Genomic DNA, 25561 nt, shown 5'->3' on the forward strand with positions numbered 1-25561 from the left:
AAGAATTCAATAGAAATTTTTTGCATATTTTTTCCAAGTTTTGAATTTTTTTATGTAATATAAATAAACTATAATTATTTTTAAAAGAAAACAAATGAGGTGATACTTCTGAGCTTTCTTATAAAGGAATTTTTATCCAAAAGAAGAAAAAAATTATCTAGAAAAGTAAATATCTGGGTTGGATACATTTTGATTTAGACTTAGCAAGCAGCTTGTTATAAATAGTTGAACGATATTGAGGTTCTAATGTTCATGGTATGTAAGTACTGAACTTCCAATAAATCTAACTGGATCTCATTTAAGGTTGTCTTCATTTACATTGGCATCTAGAGAGTATTGTAAGTGAGAATTATTCGACAACAAATTTAACCAACTTTTGCACTTTGCTTTTAACCTCTCTACAACCATTAATTAAAGACATTTATCAGTTACCTATTTTCAGAGTTGTCTGTTGAAAATGATTATGTTAATCAAAAGTGAGAGATTTAATGAAAATGGTTTTTTTCCCAGAACTACAACAAATTATTTTGATATAATTGTAGTCAGCTAGTTTTTCCTTGGCATTGCAAGGATATGGTATAGTATCTGAACAGTATCAGTAGTAGAAAAAAGTTATCTGTAAAAGTTTTAACTGCATCGTTAGTGTTTCTGATCGTAAATCTTACTGCAGTGTTTGCTTTCATCTCAAACAAGAATGGCATCTGCTGTTTCCTCACCATAACAATGTCCTGAGAACCATGAGCACTTATAACCCTTAAAGTGTCCAAAACTCACGGACTTTGAAGAATGTTAAGTAGATTCAGTATATTGAGCACTCGTGCCCATTCCCACACACATTAACTCACGGGCCATTTTTTCTTAGAACTAACCAGAGACTCTCACTACCAACATTGCCGTAACAAATGTTTTCTCATCTCCCAAAATTCCGTGTCTGCCTCACTCAAATACGTTGCCAACACTTAGTGTTTTGTATCTCTTCACAAACAGTGTGAATGAACTTGTCTCACCATGGAAACCTTTTATGCTAACTATAATATCTATTAATCAAGAATATTCTATATTCATATCTAAACAATGCTTATTTACTGAAAACCTTTTAATTCTATGATTACACACATTGTATTAATGCCCTTTTAAACAGCAATGTAGTTCTCATAAGTTGACATTAGTATTTATTTGTTGAATTTATTCTGAGCGCAAGTGTCTGAGCGCCAGATTACAGTGTGTGCTGAACCATGGAATTTACTTTAAAACCTTTCACTGTACCTGTGACCTTGTTGCCCTACAAATTAATCACAGTGTTATTATGCATAATCGTTGCATTTTTTATACTAAAATCAAGTTTAAAAAATAGGGGTGCGACTCATGCGAAAAAAGATATTTTCTGTTAGGTAAAGTCATTCATATTGTCACGTCTCACTTTCAGATAAATAATAAAATAAAAACTTTAACTAGCCATAGAGCATCTCGGCACTAGAATCATTTTAGTAGGTTTATCCTTGTACAAGGACTGAAAAATCAGGATACTGAGAAAAATAAGATAACCCTAAAAACAATACAACACATAACATTTATTAAGAAAATAAATAGTGATAACAAATGAGGTGATTCCTTCCACGTCCTCTACAATAAATAAATACATACAAATAAATAAATAAACACAGTCAAGCTTTCCTTTCAACAGGAGAGGAAAATACTCCTAAACAAAGTTAACCCAATAATAAAAGGAATAAGCCGTTTGGTCGCTGTAAAGTAAACCAGGAGTTATTATGATTACATTATTCTACCCACAAACATTTTTAATGTATTCTTATCATAAGTTTCCATATCACCTACTGATGCCAAATGTCATTAGTTATTCTGCAACTTCAGTATTAAAATTATCAAGAACATTCACTAACAAGAAAAAGACTTCAAAAATTACTCAGTTTTGTTCGATAACGTCATCCTAACCATGTAAGAAAAGGATTGTGATACAAACGAATTACAGAGTTTATAATGGAAAGTAAAAGGAAACTTTAGTTCTGACCTCATTAAAAGTTAGTAAACCATTGTTAAAAAATTATTTAAGAACAACTACCACGCAAAAAAAAAGAATTTTAAAGTTAACTACGAAGAAACATAAGTTGCGGAAGACTAAGACCAAGGCATCATCCAGACGCCATTTCACTCACCTAACCCTCACTCCTCCGACGCACGGCCGGGCAGCATAACAGCCTTTCACAGGATTACAGCAATGAAGAAACATTTCACGTCCCTTTTAACCAAATTACTTGGCCCCAAAACCCGTACGGGAAAAACATCCTGACGGGAAGTTTTCCTGTGTTTTCCAAACACGTAAAGTTATTAAAACAAGCCGGCCGCGTGCGTCCACGGCTGTGATATCCACGTAGTCAGAAAACCGGCCGCTAGATTGCAACACTCACCTGCGCCGAATTTCTCCAGAACCGCAGCAAACAACGTGTCAGCTGGCCTGGCTTAAACACGGTCACGCTTGCGTCCTCAGACAAATACGTGCAAGACTCGCATTCTCTCAGCTCCGCGGAGACCCAAATTACATCAAATGTGTTACAACATCTGAGCTTGAGAGAAACCAAGTCCCAAACTAGAGAAAAGATTTAAATTTTGTTTTCGACAAATAAAATAATTTATAAATTAATGGTAACAATTTTGTTCAACTTTAAAATAGAAAACGAAATCTGTGTCCCAAACGTGAGCCGGAACTTACGCATATCTATCGTCGTACTCACTTGCCATGAAAGAGTGCTGGCTGTCAAATGTAGTTAACTTGGAGCTATCTATATTGATATTTGACTACATGCACGCGCTCTTTACGGGAATCAATATAACCAAACATAAATGATGCCAACTAGCGATGGCAACATTTTTATAAGCGGTACACAGCGGCGACGAAGACAGACAGATAAAGATTTAATGTTTGATAATGTCTTTAAAAGAAAATTTTACAGTTCAGAAAACTTCATATTACTGTTAATTAAATAAGTGAGCAGTAATATTGGAATGACTATTAGATTTCAATTTTAAAATACGTCGTTTTATACGTGAAAACAACCTACACAAAGTGTCCAGAATTTTAACAGCGGGACCAAACCATCATGCCATGTTTATGCGGAAAAAAATTTTCTCCAAATTTTAATGCCCTAAAATAATGTTATGGCGATTATGTGCTAAAACACTGTACGTATATTTTTCTAGCTAACATTGTATCGTCTGTAATATTTGTAGTATTGTATTGTTACTTGTTGTAGTGCATCTGCTGTGTGGGCCTTGTCGCCTGCTGGCGGTGTGTATTGCCGGTGTGGGATCTCCCAAAATAACTTCATCGGTGATTACTGGAAGAAAATTCCTGGCTCCCTGACAGCTATCACAGGTTATTATACTCTTATAACAATATTGATTGCATAAATTTGTTGTGGCAGGAGGTTGTTCAGACGGCTTTAAGGTGATAAGTTAGTGGGCGCCACCACGTGGTGAGGCACGTGGACCCGGTGAGACTCCTAACTCGGGGCGTGACGTCGCCCATGTGAGGCGTGATTTTACCCCCTGAAAACACCTAGCACTAATTCCTGCCCGCTCTCAGCGTCGGGCATGCTATTATCTATGCAGTGGGCTCTTAGGCGTCCCACACGCCGTCACACTCTACGTGGTCATACAGATTTAAAATAATAAAATAATACGTTAGATTTACACACCTGCTTTATTCGGCTAACTCAACTCACACACGTACACGATTAAAACTGTATAAAACGCCCGCGGCACGAATCGGTTTAGGTGTAATGACCCGCCACGTGGTCACATCCCGAATAACGTATTACATAGAAAAAAGACCGTTACTGGTCGTAAGATAATTATTAAACAGTCCCCCGACCGAGAGGAGCTCCGAGGACTAAAAGAAAACGATTCGGAAAAGATTAAAGTTAAACAGAATTACTTAGCGTTGAAAACAAGCGGTGAGGTCCCCGGAGTGCTGAAGCGTCTACTCTCTGTCGTTGATGGTGTAAGACTGGGCTGAGCTCATGGCTTGGCTCGACTAACATGGCGTCCTCCCGCCGAAACAATTGCCGTTAATGATATTTGTGAATTCGTGCCACGGGAAACTAACGTTACATGACAAGGATGATTTAAAAATTACGTGACATTTTCTGAATAATGAAAAAGAGTACTACAAATTACAATTATTAAGAATTACATTTAAATATTGTCTGGCTTCGGCTTTCCTCGGGAATGTCCGGAAATGCTATTATATATTAATACATTATTTTAATTAAAAGTACATAAAAACCCTCCCGGCCGATCTGCACTTGGGAAACATTAAAACAAATTACACAATTACATTTAATTATGTTTTAGGGGTGCGGCACACTGACTCGACAGCGCCCTCTTGCCGGGCGAACACACACGCACGCACACGTACGCACGGGTAGGCGGGAGGTTTGAATGGAGGGTGGGTGGTGTTTGGGCGGTGGCATATCGGACTTAACAGGGGCCGCAGGCCCGGACGATGTCAACTTGTACTGGATGACACTTCAGAATTATAAATGCACCTGTGCTCTTTCCGCTTTCGCTTAGGTTTTGGAGCGGGCCCCAACCCGCTCTATATGACAGTAATACTCTTCAGGAGCATTAGTTAAAAACTTATCTAAATAAAAAACAAATTATTTACTTTATTCCAAATTGTCTTTACCTCATGAGCATGCTAAACCACAAGACCAGTTGTGTGGTGAAAAATTTCACCCGCGAAACTTTGGGAATTTAATTTATTGTATTTATGTTCAGCATACAGCCAAAGGCAAGTATTAAATTTTATAGACAAAAGCAAGAAAGGTTATTAAAAAAAAGAATAATGTTAATTTAATTAGTTATTTTACTTTCATACCAAACCTATGACAGTACTCCATGTACTATAAAGCCTTGAACAGTTGGGGACACCGTACTAAGTAGAGGTGGACTAGTCTATGAAGAGTTGAGTTGAGTTGAGTAGAGTAGAGTTGAGTTGAGTTGAGTAATTAATTTGTTGGTCGAGTCCAGGCTTTATTTTTTATTAAAGTCCTTTAAATCTGAGGGTGGTTTATGTTTGTATTTTTTTTTTTAAAAAAAAGGTGTGATTAGAATAGATTATGCTACAATCAAAGGGTCAAAATAATTAATGCATCCAGAAACTTACTAATTCAAATCAGTTGCAGCCATGCTTTCGCCCCATTGGTTCTTTTATGGGTATCCGTGTCAAGTATGTAAGATTAACGGCTCATGAACATATCCTAAATTGTGACATTTTGAATTTTGACTTGGTGGAGTTTGAAATACTTGAGGAACCTACATTCAAACAAGACGCAAGGTTCTACTGAGTCAACAAAAGACGTGAAAGAAATACGTAATCAAAACTCCGACTCGGTTCAGATGAGACAGCAGGCTTCGGCTGCCAGCAGCGTGAATGATCTGAATAAGCAAAGCCCTGATTCTAATGGGTTTACACCCCTATCATAGCACAAGCAGGAGAAAAGGGATTGTAAGCCAATGCAAGTAGGAGTCTAATGAACTAAAGCTTTATTTGTGACTTGCCTGGACCCACAAGTGCAAAACAGGGCATTATCAACTATATCAACAAGTAAATGGATACAAAAACTATTGTAAGTGGTGAAGTTGAAAACACTAAACAATTTCTATGCATCATTCTATGTTGCGTTAATGATAGAAGAGACTTGACTTCTCCAGAATATGCAATACTTTTTTTTGGCTTAGAGGCTGCTTGAGTAGACCTTTTTATGGTAGAGTATTTCTTAACCTACATGAAAGAAGTCAGGGGATTTCAAGGAAACCTTCTGAAGAAACAGACCATTCAGCAAACCCAGAACTATTATCGACTATTAGGCATGTGCAAATATCAGTTTTTTTTAGTTTGAATGAAATATGAATACTAAATAATTTGTGAAAACAAATATAGAATTCGAATAGTATGAATATTTAGAATACCACCATAAAAAAATTTTACGTCATGTAACAAATTCTGGAAAATTAGACAAATAATAAATTATAAATTAAAACTTTGTGTTTCTAACTATGCAGATTACCTATCTTAACCTAACCTAATGAACAAAGCTTTTATTTCAGTTCCTATTCGTCTTTTTTTTCAGAACCCGCTGCTCTTACATTTACATGTTGATCCAGATAATTTTGTGAACTGCAAAATACCTTGAAATCCAATGGAATCAATTTTATAAAAAAAGTAATTTTTTTTTTTATGCTGTATTCCTAAATTAAATTAGCTGATATTTACATATTTAAACCCAAGTTATTCATGAGTTTTCATTGTTAATGCAGTCAAGAAAATTGAATTTTGGCTTAGCAATATAATAAACTTAATTTCTGCTAATTTTATCTGGAATCTTAAACCATTATTTACTTCTTATATATATATAAGAAGTTAAGTTTATTGCTAAACAGATGTGAAATATACATATACCATTTCAAACTTAAAAACTAAATAATTTTGTATTCATTTCGTCACAGCAAATATCGTGGTCACACACAACAAAAGGTAGGGGGGGGGGGGGGGGGGGGTAAAAAAAAACAAATTGAAAACCATGGACTATAAACACCACAAAACACGGACACTCCATCGCAGTGGACATTGAAATAATTAAATGTCATAGTTTCAACTGCTTACAAACGAAGTTAGAACTGATCTAACACCACGTGACACAGAGGTACTACTTCCTTGCTGTATGTATCTCTGACAAAACAGACATTGCGACTTTTTATATATTTATAATGCCCACTTGCATGGGCGTTTTCTTGCTTTTATGGTTTCTAGGTTCTTGATCACGTTTTATGTCAGAATTAACGTTGAATTTGGACTTACGTGCATGTTGAACCAAAGTGAAACCCTCATCAACATAGTGGTGGTTTTTGTTAGCACTCATGACAACGCGTGATTCCTGCTGAGTTTAAAGTGGGTCAATGATCGGGCTACGATTACCCGAGACGGCCGGAGTTATGACACAGTTGCTGTCTTGCTATTTTATGGGTTCTTAAGAACATAATTATAAGTAATTTTAGAGGCATTCTTCATGAACAAATTTTGTTTTATTTTGTCCATTTCTGCACGAGAATCAATAAGTATACTTTTCAGTACCAAATTTTCACTTTTTAATTACTTTATCACAAAGTGATTTTATATATTAAATTAGTTCATTAAAATTAGATACATATCTCCATCTAAGGTACTTCTTTTGGTGGTTGCTCCTGGCTTCCGGATTCTTTGGATCCCGTCTTTTCAGCTGAGATCTGAACGTATTTGTGTTTATGTCCTGAACTAAAACCAAGGTAAAAATATCATTATGGGGTGAAAAAACTAATGAAAATAAAGTTAGTTAATTAACAATAATTTAATGTAGATTTGGGGGGGAAAAACAGGTGATAAAAAACAACTGTAGATTCATAATATCTTAAGAGAGAACGAGCATACGTCTGTCGGCTATAAACACCATGCCACTACTAGGAACACCAGGCCTCTACTGCTGAAAAAAAAAGGCCACTACTGTAACATGAGGCCGCTACTGGGAACACATGATTCTTCTGGAACTCCAAGCCTCTACTGTAACACCAGGCCAATACTAAGAACACCGGGCCGCTTTTGCTGAACACCGGGCCTCATCTGCTAAATCCGGGCCACTACAAGAAAATGGGCTGCTAATGCTGAGTTCCATACCACTACTGCTAAACTCCTGGATGCTGCTTCTTTACACCGGGCAACTAATGCTGAAAATTGGTGTTTACTGCTGAACAACAGCCCACTTCTGCTGAACAGAGGGACTGCTACTGCTGAAATCTGGACAGATACTGCTGAACTCTGGACAGATACTGCTGAACTCCGGACCGCAACTTCTGAACTCCAGACCACAACTGCTGAACACCTTACCACATTTGCTGAACTCCGGACCATTACAGCACAACACCGGGCAGTAACAGATCAACACCATGCCGCTACACCTCCACACCCGACATCTACTAGAAAACAGGCCGCTACCGCTGATCACATTGGGCGCTACTGCTGATTACGTGGGATGCTACTGTTGAACACTTGAGCTGCTACTGCTGAACATTTGAGCTGCTGCCTCTGAACAAGTGGGCCACTACTGCTGAACACAAGACTACTGCTGACACCTGGACCCAATTTTTGAAATCAGGGTTGCTACTGCTGAAGTACAGGCCGTTACCATGAATTCATAGCTGCTACAGCTGAACAATGTGCCACTACGACTGAATTCCAGGCTGCAACTGCCAAACACTGGACCACTACCACTGTACACATGGCCTCTACAGCTGAACTGCGGGCCGCTACTTTTGAAATATGGTTTGCTACGGCAGAATTTAGACTATTACCACTGAATTCGGCCCTCTACCACTGAATTTCAGGACACTACCGCTGAACTCCGAGCCACTACTTTGAAATCGGTTACTACTGCTGAATATCGGTCCGCTAGTGCTGAATTTCGAGACACTACCGCTGAACTCCGAGCCGAAAATTGCTGAATTCAGGGCCACTACTGCTGAATTCCGGGCTGCTTCTATTGACAACATGGTTGAAAATGCTTAAATATAGACCGTAACTGCTGAACTCCTGGCCGCTACTTTTTAAATCATGTTTTCTCCGTATGAATTCCGGCCACTACTGCTGAAATCTGGGCCGCTACCTCTGATATCCAGGCCATTACTGCTGAACTCCGAACCGCTATTGCTGTACTCCAGGCCACTACTGGTGAACTATATTCGGCTACCGCTGAATTCCGGTCCAATACCTTAAACTTCGGGCTGCTACCGGTGAATTTGGGCCTGTACTACTGAAATCCGGGCCACTACGGCTGAAATCCGGGCCGCTACGGCTGAAATCCGGGCCGCTACCTCTGAACTCTGGGCCACTACGGCTGAAATCCAGGCCGCTACCGATGAATTCCAGGTCGCTACTTCTGAATTCCACGTTACTACCGCTACTTTTAACTTAAGACCTCTACTATTTAAATCCAGGTCGCTACGCTGGATACCAGGCTGCAACTGCCAAACACTGGGCCACCACCTTTGTACTCCTGGCCTCTACAGCTGAACTCCTAGCCGCTACTTTTAAAATATGCTACCCCAGAATTTAGGCCTTTACCGCCTCCAACGCAGAATTCCAGGCCACTAACGCTGAACTCAGGGCCGGTATTTTGAAATTGGTGCCGCTTCTTTTATATCGGTTGCTACTGCTGAATACTTTTCCTCTACTGCTGAATTCCGGGCCACTTACCAGTATTTTCCACCTATTGGAAAAAACTGTGCCAACCTTGTCTACTGCTGAATTTCTAAATGCTATAGCCCGTCCCACTCTTAGATTGCAGTACACGGCTTATGGCGCGCGCTGTTGCCAAATCTCTAACACATTACGAATTTCAGGAGATGCGTGTCTTTGTAATTTGGAACGAACAAGAAGCATTTTAAGATATCATATCGTAATTTATAATATTTTATACTATTACACTTATAAATTTGTAATAATGCCACTTTTACGTACATTTCAAATAAAAACTACCTATTGTAGACAAAAATTTCTTATAGTTTTCTTTTCTGTTCTAAAAATCCCATATATATATATACATATATATATAATTATATATATCACATTTTCATGGGCCCGATAAATGCCGTATTTTTGGACAAGTCATGTCCAAAATTATAAATAAAATACGGTAATGGAAATTCTCGGTCGAGTAAGTTATGGGAAAAATCCGAACAATTGGTTCAAAATGGGGAAGATTTTTTGAAAAACAGAAAAATCGCAACAACTCCCATAATATGAATAATATCGAATCCGTTTTAATGTATGATAACCCGGATTACCTAATGCCGAAAAATGTTTTCTAAATACATTTTTGATACGACCAGCCATAACTGCATGGGTTCGAAAAAAACTTTCACCGGACAAAAAAACGTAACTGCCTTAGTAAACACCTTATCAAAACTGTTTAAATTGTTTGTAATAATATCATAATTATTTTCCAAAACTTTGTCTAAAACAATGTTTGATAAGATGCTTGGTGTTGAGAAGGATAGAAAAATAATTCAAAATTTTGTACCATGATCGCTATTGAATTCCTTCGTATTTATTTCATACATTTTACATATTATGTTCAAGAATCGATTATAATATTTTTTGTTGACTAAGGAAGCCATGTATTTGAAATTGCTCGTAGGACAGAACCCCACTTATCTAAACACACGACCCTGTTTCCTCTTACGACGGCAGCGCGCACTCTTGTACTGATAAGACACATCTTTAACAGCTATTTCCACGGAAACTGTAGAAGCAATTGAGATGGGGCTGCTTTTAAAAACTAATTCAATTCATTGTGAACATTTTTCTCGCTTTCGTCCCCCATCTATCTTTAACAGAAAAAAAGTTTTCCGCGGGTCAACTTTTTGATGTTTCAGTTTGTGAGAAAATGCATTTCAATATATAAAAAAATTATTTAAGTGAAACCTGTACAGTTTTTGTCTTAATATTTGTTCGGTGGCGTCCTAAGGCATTAATTTACTAATAAAAAAAATCTGAATGAAATACACAAGTAGGTTTTCTTTTTTTGATGTGAAACATATCGGAATACTTCAAAACAGTTCGCAGCGAATAAGTTATGTTTTTTAATTTTTTCGGACACTTAAAATATTGTTAAGTATTCAAAATAAGCATTGCCTGATGCGTATTTTGATTCTATACAATATGAAAAAAAGCTTGGTCCAAAAATTAAAATTTTAAATTTCGTTTGATATTTGGCAACAACGCACGAAGAAACAAGGACAGTGCTAACGGCAATCGGCGTGTGTTAGAGAGAGAGAGAATGCGCCCATTTACTTCCACACTGCAATCTAAGAGTGGGATGCTCTATACCACTGAAATTCAGGCCGCTACCGCTAAACTCCAGGCTGCGATTTTTAAATTCCAGGCCGTAAATTGCTGAATTCCAGGCCGCTACCTCTGATTTCCGGGCCACTACCTCTGATCTCCAACCATTTATGCTAAACTCTGGGCCACTATTGCTAAACACATGGTTGAAAATACTGAAATATAGACTGTAATTGCTGAACTCCAGGTCGCTACTGCTGAATTTTGAAATGCTACTGATGTATTTTGAGATGCTACTGCCAAACTCCAGTCCACTACTTTTGAACTCCGGGCTGATCCTATGAATTCTGGGCTGATACTGCTGAATTTCTGGCTGCTACTGCTGAACACATTGTTGAAAATGCTGCCATATAGACCGTAACTGCTGAACTCCGTGCCACTGCTTTGAAATCCGTTGCTACTGCTTAATACCGGTCCATTACAGTTGAATTCTGGGCCATTACTGTATAATTTCGAAACACTACTGAAGTATTTAAAGATGCTACCGCTAAACTCAGGTTTCTACTGCTAAACTCCAGGCCGCTACTTTTGAACTCTGGACCACTTCTATGAATTCCGGGCCGCTTCTATGAATTCTGGGCTGATACTGCTGAATTTCGTGCCTCTACTTTGAAATCAGTTGCTACTGCTGAATACTGGTCCTCTACTGCCAGTGGCGTAGCCAGGATTTTTGTATGTGGGGTGTTATGAAACCGCTTCGGATGGTCGGGTTTGGTTTGCCTCCTTTTGGGCTAGACCTATACTCGGAATTAGTGTTCGGGATGGTGGTTTTTCGGGTGGGTGTATCGCCACTCATTTCCGTTTGAGTACTCGGGCTCTGACTACTAGCTCCTCAATTGTCTTTGCTGGAGGTGCTCGTAAAAATGAGCTGAGGTTGGGTAGTAGAAGTTCGATTATGAAGGGGATCCCCGCCTCTTGGGTTTGGTTGGGATGCAGTCTCCGGTATATCTTAATTTTCTTCCGAATGAAAATCTCTGTTTCTTCCTGCGGGGCTTGCTCTTGGCTATAGAATTTGCAACTAAGGTCTGCCACTAGCTTTGTCCCAGCATAATAGGCGATCAGTCGAGCTCGTAGTTCCGCCCACGTTGATATAAAATCTCCGTAGGCGCTCCACCAGGTGGCGACACTCCCCTTCAGCTGGCGTCGGCCGCATTGGAGCCAGTGACCGTGTGGGATTCGTACTTCTAATAACTGGGCCTCACACTGATTGAGGAACTCGGTTGGGTCCTCGTGAGATCGTCCAGAAAACTCGTGGAGCATCAAGCTACTGAGGCCTGTGCTGGATGGAGGGGGGTGAACCCTGAAGTCTGATTGTGGTTGGGCCCTACAGGTGGCGCACTGGTATTCCAATCCTTCGATGTTCAGTGTTTCCTCTCTCCAGCCTAGGCAGATCAGGTGGTAGGGGCTGGAACATCTCTGGCACTCTACTTGTCCTTGACCGATTCCACTGCAGGAGGGGTGGGCGCACTTCCTCGCCTTTAGTCTACAGTTAGCACACTTGTACTCCATGCTCTCCCAGTCGCGAGCTTCGTCGGTCCAACCGAGGCACCTTCCATGGAACTGTGTGGTGCAAGTGTTGCATTCTAGGTAATATAATCCCACCCCGGTGCATGCCGGAATAGGACATCTACGGGAAGCTTCAAGGGCTTGGGGCAACTCTGCATGCCCCTCTTGTGCATTAGCCGTCACGATGATAAAAACTTATCTTCTCCTGGTTTATATTATTCTGGTGGGCGCCACTGAGTTATTTTTTTTTTCAGGCTCAGAACTGATGGGTAAGTAGGTATCTGGCGTATTTGGTATCTCGGGGGGGCAGTGGTGGGTGGCCGTATACTGACGTGTCCTCAGATTGGCCCCAAATTGGACGCCAAATTATTTTCGCAGTACGAGGTGGGCTCTACCAGGTAGCCCTTGGTCCCATTATGGTCGCATGGGGTGGTTCCCTAGTGTGGCGAGTCTTCCCTCTACGTCCAATTATAAACGAGACTGCCTACTCGTGTGGATGGGTCGGGTTGGTGGAATTAGTGCAGGTTCTGAGGGGGTGTCGGAGGGAAGGGTCTGATTAGTTCAGGTGGACATCCCCAGCGGGGGATTCCCTTCAGGTGGTCCTTGGCGGCTCGTGGTACGCCTTTCTGGGGCTGCAGCCTAGTCGTGGTGCTATTGCCCTGGCTACTGGTGATAGCTGGAGTGGGGTTGCCCCCAACTGGGGTGTGGAGCGGAGGTACTGGCTGGAAGGGGCCTGCGATGCTCTGGCGGCGGGCTGCCGCTGCTCGGTCTCGAACCTTCTCGTAAACCCAAAGTGCCTTGTCTCGGGAGTCACCCTCCACTGGAATGTATCTGGGGTAGCATGGGGGTATCGGACTAATCCCTGGGGTTTTCTGGGCTCCTCTCCGTGAGTAGGGCATTGGTGATAGTCGTCTTACCCAGGAGTAGCTGAGATGGCGGCTGCGGCGATGACCTCCTCCGGGTGCTTAATGTAGTCATCCAGGTGATGGCGGCAACGAGGGTTCCCCTGGGATGGTCGCTCTCCTCGAAAGCACAAGATACTCGGTTTGGAGAAACACCAGTTTATTCAGTACTGGCACAGGCCGACAGCCTTCTCTCTACAAACTATCTCCTGTTTATCTGCTGCCTATAGATAGGCAGATCCTATAACTCTCGCCTCTATACACTCGACTCGTCTCTCATTGAACTCGCCAGCGATGCGGGCGACAGACTCCCGGTGGCCGGTGCATTTGCTCGGAATCTTGGCTGGAGTTCTTGGTTAGCGAAGTGAGCCGGAGCTCGTCAGCTAGCTGGCTGGAGTGGCGCGGTGAGCAAGCTCGGCAGTCTTGTTGCCTCCAGGACACCAACTGACCTCCTGCAATTTTTTTCCTAGCCTAAATTATTCTAAGTGTGTAAGGGGAGGGTCCAGGTGAGGGGAGGACCTAAGTGTGTCTCAGGCCGAAGCCTATACACTCTACCATGCAGGTTTTTAACCATGCAGGACAAGGGCGCGTGCATCGTGTGCTTATTGGGGTTTACTGGCCAGCCATGGCTGCAATTGCCGCCATGACTGACGCCCCATTGGTCGCCTAGCTTAAAAGCTAGCTAATGTGACCCAGGTAAAACTTGCATAGACACAGGGAAAACCCTGGGCCGGGTCATGCGGGGATCAAATATCATGCATTATGCAAGCAGGTAACTACTGGACAAGAGGGAAGAAGGGTCCAGGTAAGAAGATTTGGAGGGGCTGAAAAATCAACCATGCTGGAGTTAGGTGCTTGGGCCTTGCGGCCCGCATTTAAATGTTGGTAACTCCTGGGTTATTATTAACCAGGGGCGCAAGCGCCCCCAGGGGCAGGCGACTTCACTCGTCAGCCCAGCCCAGCTGCCCAGGCAGCCACAGTTAAAACAGAAGTGGGCAGACGAGCCAGTAAACCGGCTCAAACTGCGGGCGCACGGAGCGAAAGGCAGCCTGACGTTGCGCCATCTTAATCTTCCTTCTTCAGGTCAACAGCAGTGTATCTTTCAAGCCAGGGTGGGGGAAGGGAACCAACCTCGCCACCCAAAATCCCCGAGATGGTTGAAGGTCGCGCCGCTCGAGGCTACAACTGCCACACCTACAATAGCCCCAGCTGAAGGTCCCTGATGTCTTCCTTCAGAGTTCCGATGCATTTCAGTTCCGTTGCGTGCGCAGCAGTCCACAGCTCCGCAAGTTCCAGCCCGCAGTTCGTCTACACTTCGCTACTATGGCACATCGAGCTCCCCTGCGGTGCCTTCGCCGACGGAACTGCTTCCTACCACGCGCCGAGCTACATTCAGGCTACCTTTCACCCCGATAGCCGTGATAACGACTCCACAGGCCGGCCATTGGTCCGCGGGCTGCTATTGGTTATTCATAGTCACCCCAGCGAGATTGCAACTCTCGAGCTGGGATCCCGTATCCGCCACACGCGGGACGCGGTCGGTATCAGTTGGCACTGTTAGGCCGCCTCCCGTACGCCCACAAATCCCCCACGCACTACCAGCCTTTGGTTACCCAATAGGGCGCAGGGAACTCCCAGCCAACAGCCCGCGAGAGAGATGCGCGTGCCCCGAGAGACGACCGCCGACCTGACCTCCTGCCGCCGCCGATTCATCATATTGCCATCCGGGGCAGTAAACGTGGGCGAGGCCAGAAACCGAAGTTTCTATAACTCGCTAAGTGCATAGTAAATCAGGTGCACCCCACACTGGTGAAGAATCATTTGAATCGACGGCGGGGGTGCGTGTCTTGTGGGATAAGTTTGGCACACGGGCCTGTGTGTGAGCTGGTAGGTTGTGTAATGCTATAAAAGTTATGTGTACCTAATTCGGCGGGGGAGTGAAGCTCCCCACCAGTTAGATCGGCTAACTGGCGTGATGTAGTGTCATGTTGGTGTGCATTAGAGGCTTGTCTGTGTGCTGTAATTTCAAGTGACCTAGTTAAACTCGGGTGTGGCGTGTAGTGTAAAGCTGTGCGAGCCGCTCCTACGAACCCCTGGGAACACAGAACATGCATGGGTAGTTAGCCCATTAGTGCATGTAACAGGTAGTTCAGGCCGACACTCGCGCAGGCATATAATCGTGTGGTCGTGTTGGTGAACGGTAAAACTGACCTCCTGTTTTTTTTGTTTTTTTTTCCTAACCTAACTAATTACTAAGTGTGTTTGGGAGGGGTCTGGGTAGGGAATACTCTAAGTGCATCTCAGGCCGAAGCCTATACGCTCTAGGCATGCAGGTTATGAACCATGCAGGAGAGGAAGCATGCATCATGTGCTAGGAGGGGATTGGCCAGCCATGGCAAAGTTTTAGCCATGGGCCGACCATTTATACCGCTCCTGAGGGCGGGGGCGTGACGTAGGGAGGGCTGGGGGTTCCAGGAATTGCGGGCGATTCCAGGAATTCCAAGCGGCCGTAGGGTCGGGCGCACAGCGCTGGCCTGGTGGGAAAGGAGTAGGCGGGGTGGCTGGGATCTATGGTGGAGCGAGGGGGGTAGGGGGGAGAGTGCGAGTGCGTGCGCACTCGGCTGGCCTGTTGTGAGAGGGGTTGGCGAGGGGTGGCGGCCACTGGATGGAGTGTGCGCTCGCATCCAGCTGGTTGCCAGGGGCAACCTAGGACGCGGCATGGTCGCCCTGGCAACCGGCGATGGCTGCGGCTGGGCAGTGTCGGCTGTCGCGGCCGACGGCGGCGGTGGCTCGCACACGTGTTTAGGAAGAGAGGGGCTGACGGCTTCGAGATTACAGACGTGCGCGGCACGTCACGCGTCAATGTTTTTTTTTTTTTGTTTTTTTATTTTTTTTTAAGCATTGTGTATTAATATAAAAAAGTTAAAACAAGAAACTGTGTTGTTGGATCTAATTTACCTACATAAATTTTTAAGTAGTGGAGACAAAAATATTTTTTTGTGTGATTTAAGTTTATTTCTGATGCCAAAATATTTTTCAAATTTAAATTTTACTTTTTGTCACCATCTTATAATTTTATACTATTAATATGAATCAGAAAATAATGTATAGATGTATAAGTTCTGCACGCTTAAGCCATGACAGTATGGTATCAGCTATAGACTACTCTTATTTACTTGACTTTGAATAAACCATACATAAAATATAAAAATTTATTTAACTTAGTACATAATTTTTTAGGTTTTTAAATATTATCCAAGCTAAAAAAATTCTTAACAGCAATAATGTTACTTTGAGATTTTCGTAGTACAGTGTATAGAATAAAACAGTCTTCATTAGCAGCAATTGTAATCCTAAAGATATTTATTATGAATTAATGTGTTTCTCCCTGAAACAAAGCAAAGATTTTTGAGTGATGTATTTATTATACTGTAGACATTAGATGATTTCAGAACAAGACTACTTTAGAATGGCATAGGTAGACTTTGTTGTGATTTATTGTTTCCTTGGGGTTGTGAAATGTGTTAATTTTGAATTACATATTTGAATGTGTGAATAATAGTACAAATTGCGCACACAGTGTCACCACTCACAGCAATTTCAAACTACTAAATATCAACAACTTGGCAGCACTGTACCAGCGCGTGCTCTACATAGCCGGTGAGCGACGCAGCAAGCGAGCATTGCACTGCGCTTTGTTGGTAGAACTGAAACTATCTGTTAACCTTGCAGTATAGCAGGAAATGTTTGTTTCTGATTATTCAGCTCATCTATTGCTTTGATTTAAATTGTTGTACTACCAAAGTCAAGAGATGACGATTCTTTAAGTAAGACACTGACTTATCCAAAAATATACATCACAACGTCTTAAAAACAAATATTTTTACTAGATAAATTTCATGTCAAACATTAAAAAATTAAATTTAAAAGAAGATATCAAATTATAAGTAAGTTTGTTAGACAGGTTGATGCCCAAATGTCTGAAGATATGTTGGAAATAAAATTTCATACTTGTTTATTTTTATTGCACGTAAAAACGTATTATTACTGATGGTGCTGAAGCTTTAAAAAAAAACTGATTTCAAACATTTTTATTAAATTCTGTTAAAACGTTATTGCATGTAATAATATTCCTAAAAATAGGTTGAACATTCCTCTAAGAAATATAATTCGATATCTTTACAACATAAATCTAGCTGGCTCAGTTTTTGATCAAAAAACATGCCATTTCGCATAAATCGTGAACCATGGCCTTAAAGTTTTTCCTTGACAAACAGTGCAAAACTGCAATGGCATATGTCCAAAGTTGTTTATTTTATCAATTTCAATGTTATTTCAGTTTTATCACTATTCACCATTTAATCTTTCCTCTAAATATGAGTATAATGAATGCTTTTGTTGGTTGCAGTGTCGATGAATGACAGTCTGTGGGGCCTCGACAAGCACCACGGACTGCTGAAACACCAGCAGTCAACCATCAGGCTGATGTCACCAGGCACGGAGCCAATCATTGGTGACGCCCACCCAGCGGCTGACGACGACTGGGAGGTCGTCTTGTGACGACACTGTTCGGGCCGCCCTCGACGCGGCAGTGTCTGAAGCGAAGGCCGAGTAGCTGCCAACTCCGTGGAAGGTGCTAGTAGATCTGAAGTTTCCCTACGGGGGCATAGACGGCTCTCTGCTGCCTGTTTTCATACTGAACGTAACTTAGGGTACAAATTGTTTTTCCAAAGAGTGATCATAGTGTTATTCTAACACTATACATAACAACATATATTGCTAGAGAAAATTGAAGAGTTAAAATTCTAAATGTACTGAGTGCCAGAAATATGATTTTGAGACAATTTCCTTCTGAATATCATTAGACATGGATGGTACGTACTACATTTTTATGGAACTAAAATAGCAACAGAGTTTTATCTTTAGCTCCCTTTGAAAGGTCAGTAGGCATGGCACACATTATGTTATGAATAAATAATCATTAACATTTAGGTTTAGGCATTTGGTACCTTTTGAATTTCAACTCTTCAATTTTAATGTTGTGAGTTAATTATTCATTTCTAAATACTTGAATGTGTTGTGACACTGTATGCAATTGAACACCATCATCATTTGCTTAAGGCATTGTATTTAAATTTTTTTAAAAATGTTTTGCATTTATAATATATTGAAATATATGCCATTGACATTTAACCCTGTGTACATCAATTTGTCGCTAGTCATTTTAGTATTCGCGTGTAATATATGTATGATTATAATTCGGTACATCTAGAGGTTATTTTATCAACACAAGCATAAACAATAAGTTTTTGAGTAATATTCAGTTTAATTTATAGATTATTGAATGTATTCTATTACCATTAGTTTAGTTACACTATTCATTGTTACTGGAAGTGTATGTCAGTACTGTGGATTCACATCAGGTTGTCTGTTTTTTAAGAGGTTTGTTGGGATTTTTACTGTAGTGCTTAAGTGGTGTGGTAATATCATTGTACGCTAATTAAATAAGGCTTTAGAATGTGCATATTATACTATTTACTGTAAGCAAACTGTGAGAAATAATTTCAGATTTTGTCTTGAAATGTAAAAGACTAAAATCTAGATAAAACTCAACAATTAATAACCATTCACTTGCAAACAATGTGGTTAGCAGCAAGCATGCATGAGAGCACAACTTACCACCATGATGGTCAAACAACTGTTTCTTCATCACTGGAAGCTGCAAGACTAGAGACGGGAAAAATGGTGTAATGATTTTTACGCGTAATTATGCAACTATTGTGGTAAACAACAACAAAACGCGAAAAATGGTCTTTCTTGCGAAAAACTACAAAAATTGGTTATGTACATTATCTTGGTAGATTGTTTCGCGAGGGAACAAATTAAAAAAAAAATATTTCAGCCGACAAACGATGTATGCAAACTTGCCAATAATTTATGTTAAGTAAATAATACAACGTTGGGCATACTAAGAACATAAAAATAATATTTTGTTTCAGCAATTGAAATGTAAATACGGCGGCCATCATGGCTTCAGTCAAGATTATGGCCAACGAAGCGGTTTATAGCCAGACTGCTTGACAATTGTGTTGCTAGCAATGCTCCAGTGAGAATGTGTTCTAAACTACCAAAAACTTTACAATTCCGTGACTGGATAAACAAAAATGTTAAGGGAGGTGGGGGATATTCCTTCCGCTAGTTCCCTTCGTAGAACATATATCCCCAAATTAGGCGGAAAAATTGAAAATGACATTAAGAAAGAGTTTGAAGGTAAAGATATTTGTGTCCTTTGTGATGAAACAACTGACAAAGGTGGAAGATGTGTTTTCAACATTCTCTTTAAGAAATTGGAACCAGCCAGTAACCAGACCACAAAGCTAGTTGCTTTTACTGTACTTAATGCTGTAAACTATGCAACATGTTCAAAAGCAATTTTGAATACCCTAGCAAAGTATGGAATTGGATTTGATTCAGTTAAGGCCATAGTGAGTGATTCTGCTCCTTATATGATCAAATGTTTCAATAATCTGTCTGGTCTACTGGAACATGCAGTTCATTTGCAATGCTGGGCCCACAAGATGCACTTAGTGGGCAACAATTGGCAGACTTCACTACACTGTTAAACAAAACAGTGGCAAAGATCAAGAAGGCATTTTTGAACAGCAGGAAAAGAAACACCACTACTTATCCTTCATACTATCAGAAAAGTATGGAATGTCCAGTGGAAAAGTAAAGGTGTTCCCTGAGCCAGTTTTAACGAGGTGGAATTCGTGGTTCCATTCAGTAGTTTACATTTGCAGCTATTTTGATGACATCATTGAGTTCTTTGCATCATCTGGTAATTCATCAGACTATGACAACAGTGGTATTACTTGGCTAAAGGAGAGGAGCTCTGCAGAACTGCTATCAATCAAAGTTGAGGCTAAATTTGTTTCAGAATACTGCAAGCCAATTGAAGAGCTAATTCTTGAAGGTTCTTCTTATGCAACATCACACATCCTGTGCTGTAAACTAAATGATATAGAGACAAAACTACAGTTGCTAAGCACTGGACAAATCGAGCAGTTCAGCCCTTGTATGGTTTTGCTTGAGCAGTTGTCTGCAGTTAAGAAAGCTGAGGAACTGTCATCACTTAAAGCAGCAGCAGTGAAGGCACATTCCAAACTTCAAGATTTTAGGAAAAATGATTATGCTGCAAAAATGTTTTTGAGCATAAGTGTTCTGCTTAATCCCAGAAACATTATGAAACCAATCCCAGAAAAAAAACACCTTCAGAAGGATATGAACAACATACCTTTTATCAAACAACTTGCCCTGCAAACCTTTTTAGAAGGTTTTAATGCCATGAGAAACCCAATCGTAGAAGATCTAGGGAGGCCAGATTGTTCTGAAGTAGACATGGTGAATCTGCTGTGCTCATGGAAGGCTAACCATAGTGATTTTGCTTCAGGATGTTTGAAGGCAATATGGTTGCCTACCAGTAATGTGGACAGTGAGAAATCATTCTCCCAATATTCACTTGTAGTGAGCGACAGGCGCCACAATCTTTTGCCAGCAAATGCAGAAATCTTGACAATGGTTAATTTTAATTAATAGTCAATGACTCAATGATTGAAGTGCAGAAAAGTTATATGGATCATATAGGAGTTCTAAGATTTTAATTAATGTATATTATTTTATTCATTTTAGAGGTTATCGTTATCATCAATAATAATTATTGTAGTTTATGCTTTATGTTTAAAGGTATTTTATTGAAGAATAGATAATTTTTTAATTTAATTGACTACAGAAATTAATGATGGGAAATATTTAAGTTTAAAGGCTTTTTTGCGAGTAACCTAGTCATGTATGGCCTTATTTTTTTTTTGTAAAACCACAAAAAACCTAAATCCTTAATTTTAAATCGAAATTAACAAATTTATAAATCCATATTTTCCTGTCCCTATGCTTAACTACCCACCTTGGCAGGCAGCCAACTTAAAGACTTAGCGCTGCTAGTCAGCAGCACGAGAAGTTCAAAATTCACACGTCTCTAACACAATACAGTAAAAATTAATATACACTAGTTACATGTCCAAATTTTACTACCTGCCTTGAAACGTCCTATTTCAAAAATTGCATGGTAACGGGCAGAGCTTCACCACAGGACGCCTCAAAGTTTTGCTAGAAGTATGAACTGTAGCCACTCTAGCAACACGATCTTTCCCAGGGTAGAGATCTAAGATGTGCCCCAAGCACTACTGTAGAGGTGGGAGTCTATCTTCTTTCAGGAGCACAAGTTGGTTGGTGGTGAGAGTAACACACTGCTCATTCCATTTCTGTTTCTGTTGGAGCGTATGTAGTTAATCACTGTGCTAACAATGCCAAAAGTCTTGTTGAAGGCGTTCCACAAGTTGCCAACTGTACATCTTTCATATGGGCTCTGGTAATGTGAACAGTGGCTCCAGAGTTAAGTAATGGCTAGTGTTCAGAGTACTGATAAGCATTGGGATCAGAGCTCAAAAGGCCCAGGAGTCTTGATTTCAAAGTAGCTTTCATGAACACTAGAAGGGTATAAAGTTCTTCAAACGTGAGTACTTGTTCTCCAATTACCTTGCTTAGTGAGTCTTGACTGACTTTACCCCAGCCTCCCACAAACCACCAAAATGAGCAGCAGGAGGATTGAAGTGCCACAAGCCACCGAGGTGGGACAATGCATAAGTGAAAGCCTGCTGGTGTGATGATGACGACAGGAGTTGCTGAAATTTCTTCAGACGATTGTGTGCTTTGTCAAAGTTGGTCCCACAATCACTGTAGATATCAGATATTCTCCCACACCTGGCAATAAAACACTTGTAGGCTCCAATAAAAGTGTCTGTGGACAGATCAGAGGCTAGTTCTCCATGAACAGCCTTTGTAGCTCAGCAAACAAAACTACAATGGTTGGCCTTCAGAACCTTGGCCCCACGGACATGACCAAGGTTAACCATAATAGGGCCTGCATAGTCCTGCATAGTCAACTCCTACTTTAACAAACAGTTTAACCTATTACACTCACATAGCTGGAAGATCGCCTATGAGAGGTGTGTTTGCTACTGGTTTTTGCTTGAAACATGGAATACAGTGATGTAATCAGCAATAGATGGCATCCGTATCTACAAGAATCCAGAATGGTTCTCTGAGAATTCCTCTTAAGTGTCTGACCTCGAAGATGATGATTCTTGTCATGTTAGTGATTTATAATGAGATCAAACAATTTGTGGGACTTTGGAAGCAGCACCAGGTGCTTCAGCTCAAAGGGAACACTGGAGTGAGCCAAATGACCGCCTCCCCTTATCATGCCATTTACATCAAGAAATAGTATCAGTTTCCAAATATGAGGGGAAGTTCAATGCCTTTTCTTCAGAGCAATTATATCCTGTTTGAAGTGGTTTGACTGCATCTAGAATAGCCAAAAATGCAAAGTCTTATTCAACGCATCAGGAGACATAATGCCAGCCTTGTGTTCTGCCTGTGAAATGAGACACTTTTGGGCAAGGTGCCATGACCCACTTCCAAAGCATCTGGTGAATAGAAAGACCACTACCCGGTAGGCTCTATTAAACATTATGGACCAGTCCACCACAAATCGTGATCCATCAGATAGGAGACACAATCAGTAGGGTTCTGCGAATATTCGAAATTTACGAATTCAAGTTCAAATTTTTTGATATTTGATTCGTCAATTTCAATCGAATTCATTTTACAATAATTCAACTTGCAAAATCTGGCTGGGATACATTAGTATAAGACATTCCCCTCCCATTTTTAAAAGAAATGTAAATGGACGATTACATCTTTCACTTACAAAAAATTATACAGCGAAACCCCTTATTTACGTTATCGTTGTTTACGTTTTCACGTTATTTGAACCATTTTATTTCTGTCCCATTTTAACCTCATTTGATGTAATGCAATAAATTCCCGTTGTTTACAACGCGCCTATTGCTTTATGCAGTTTACGCCGTTTGTTCTGATAAAACTGCTTACTAAATTAATTAATCCTATTACAAAGTAATCTGATGTGTAAATCGTGTTTTAAAGACGTTTTTAAAAGCTATAAACTTCATCTTTAACGTCTCGGGAGTCGCTTTATACCGCTTATAAAAACGTAAGCAGCGCCAGTTTGGTTGTGTTGATACCTGTATTACTGTATAGAGCGCGCGCACGTAGTCGAAAATTGATATCGGTAGCTCACAGACTGCATGCACATGCGCGCTCTGTCAGGTACCGAGTTAACCGCACGATCATTATGCGTATAGTTACAAATCAAGTTCTTGTTACGGGTTTTTTTTTTTTTTCACGTTGAATAAAATGGTTTTATTGCATCACTCATTAATTTAAATTATTTGGCGTGCTTTCGCAAAGTCTACTTTTTAAATAAACTTTCTTTCCATGAATAGGTTTTGTTTTTATGGATTACTTTACTTTTTTTTAGCATAATAGTATTCTCCGTTCACTCTTAACTTTAGTTTTGGAATAAACAAAGCCTCTTGTAAACAAACATTTTCATTGGCTGCCGGCCACCGCGCACATTATTCGTGCGCAAGATATAGTCCCTTGGTTATGTACCATTTGTAAGTATTTTTGGACTGCCTTTTTTATAACAATTGTCTTTATATAGCATTATAGCGTTTCACCATTAATATCCAATACAGTTTAATGTGTCAGCAAGTATTTACTTATAATTATGTTAGCAGACGCCGTGTTTAGTGTACAGTTGATGCCCGGCGCAACAGTTGTATTTCGGATTCGCGCGCACACGGTTTGTTATAGCTGATGCCGGACCAAGTTTTGTAAAGCACAAAACGGGAATGCCTTTGAAAAGTGCACAGAAAAATATTGTGTGGAATGTTTTTAAAACATTTTCAGACAAATATCCGGATTGTCGTGTGAACGATACCGCGAGTTTAACTGCGGAATTTACGAGTGTTTCGAAGAGCAGTGTGCTTCGTGCAAGGAAAGAATTACAGGACACTGGGACATTAACGACTCCCGGGAAGAAAAGGAAACTTGAGTAACCTGTTATCAAAACTTGTGATGATTTTTTGAAGACGGCTATTAGTCGTAAAGTGCATAGTTTTTTTCTTCGTAAATGAACCACCTACGCTGAACAAAGTGCTACGGTGCTTCCTGTTATATTACTTATCCGTTATTTTATTAGCACCGACTGTACTGAAGTGTGTGTGTTGCAACTAGTGCTTGGCGCGCAAGATGAATTCAGCCTATCACTTATGATGCGGCGCAGTGATACGACGGTGTTTGTTTATTTCAAAACTCATCTAAGAGTGAACCCACGGTCTCACTTCTAATAATAAACTTGATTTTAGAATAAAATGTGCAATGCTTAAGCGATAAAAACGGTAAATTTGTTATTTTTCTTTTGTACCACTTCCTTATGGTGTGATATTTTTATTAATATTTTTATCCTTGAAAGTCAAACATGCTAAATAAGGTGGCAAGTGAGAGAGTTTTCTCTACAGCAGGCAACATACGTAGTTAGTTACCAGCCGCAGAGAATTGTTGTGCCCCACCATGTCGATGAACTCACCTTTCTCCATGACAATTTCAAATGATTTGCGAAGTGATTTATGTTAGTTCTACAGACATATAATTTTTAATTTTTGAGAATATTGTTGTGCTTCTTCAATATAGTCTCACTTTAATTTTAGTTACTTGATTTAAACTGTGAATTATGTGACAAGTTTTTCAAAGGTGGTATGTTAAAATTTTTTAATGATCTATTTTATTTTAATAAATATTCTCAAATTCGATTTGAAAAAAATTTGAAACTCGTGAATTTTTTTTTAATTCTTTTCGAATTCAATTCGAACTGAAAAATCACAATTCGCAGATGTCTAACAATCAGCAGGATTGAACTCAGATGGAATATGTTTCCACCAAGTGGGAGAGGTGAGCTCTTGGAGTTCACTTACCCAGTTAGCCACAAATGTCTTTAACTGATGAAAATACAAGTTAATCTATGCTAAAATCACTTGTGACGCAGTTCAGGCTGTGACGGAATTTACAGGCAAGACCCTTGTAAGTCGCAATCACATGGTAGAGTACGCGAGTAACAATACTGCTTCACAAAGCTCCAGGTGAGTTAATGTTTGACTCTTGACTAGCGCAACCTTGGATTTGTTAATTAGCAGATAAATCATGGTTTTAACATCCAGAC

The 25561-nt window shown here is 40.4% G+C and overlaps 1 protein-coding gene across 2 annotated transcripts in view; it reads left to right on the top strand.

The window, feature by feature from the left end:
* The window catches only part of LOC134527402 (tectonin beta-propeller repeat-containing protein 2), a 203458-nt gene extending 184288 nt beyond the window's left edge, over positions 1-19170 (top strand). For both annotated transcript variants that reach the window (XM_063360066.1, XM_063360067.1), the window contains exons 17-18: positions 3270-3391; positions 17771-19170. In XM_063360066.1, the coding sequence (XP_063216136.1) occupies positions 3270-3391; positions 17771-17922 (274 nt within the window). In that variant the 3' untranslated portion in view covers positions 17923-19170. The remainder of the gene's footprint in view (positions 1-3269; positions 3392-17770) is intronic.
* Positions 19171-25561: the final 6391 nt, after the last annotated feature.

Source organism: Bacillus rossius, chromosome 1 (assembly GCF_032445375.1).
Source record: "Bacillus rossius redtenbacheri isolate Brsri chromosome 1, Brsri_v3, whole genome shotgun sequence".
Lineage (NCBI taxonomy): Eukaryota > Metazoa > Arthropoda > Insecta > Phasmatodea > Bacillidae > Bacillus > Bacillus rossius.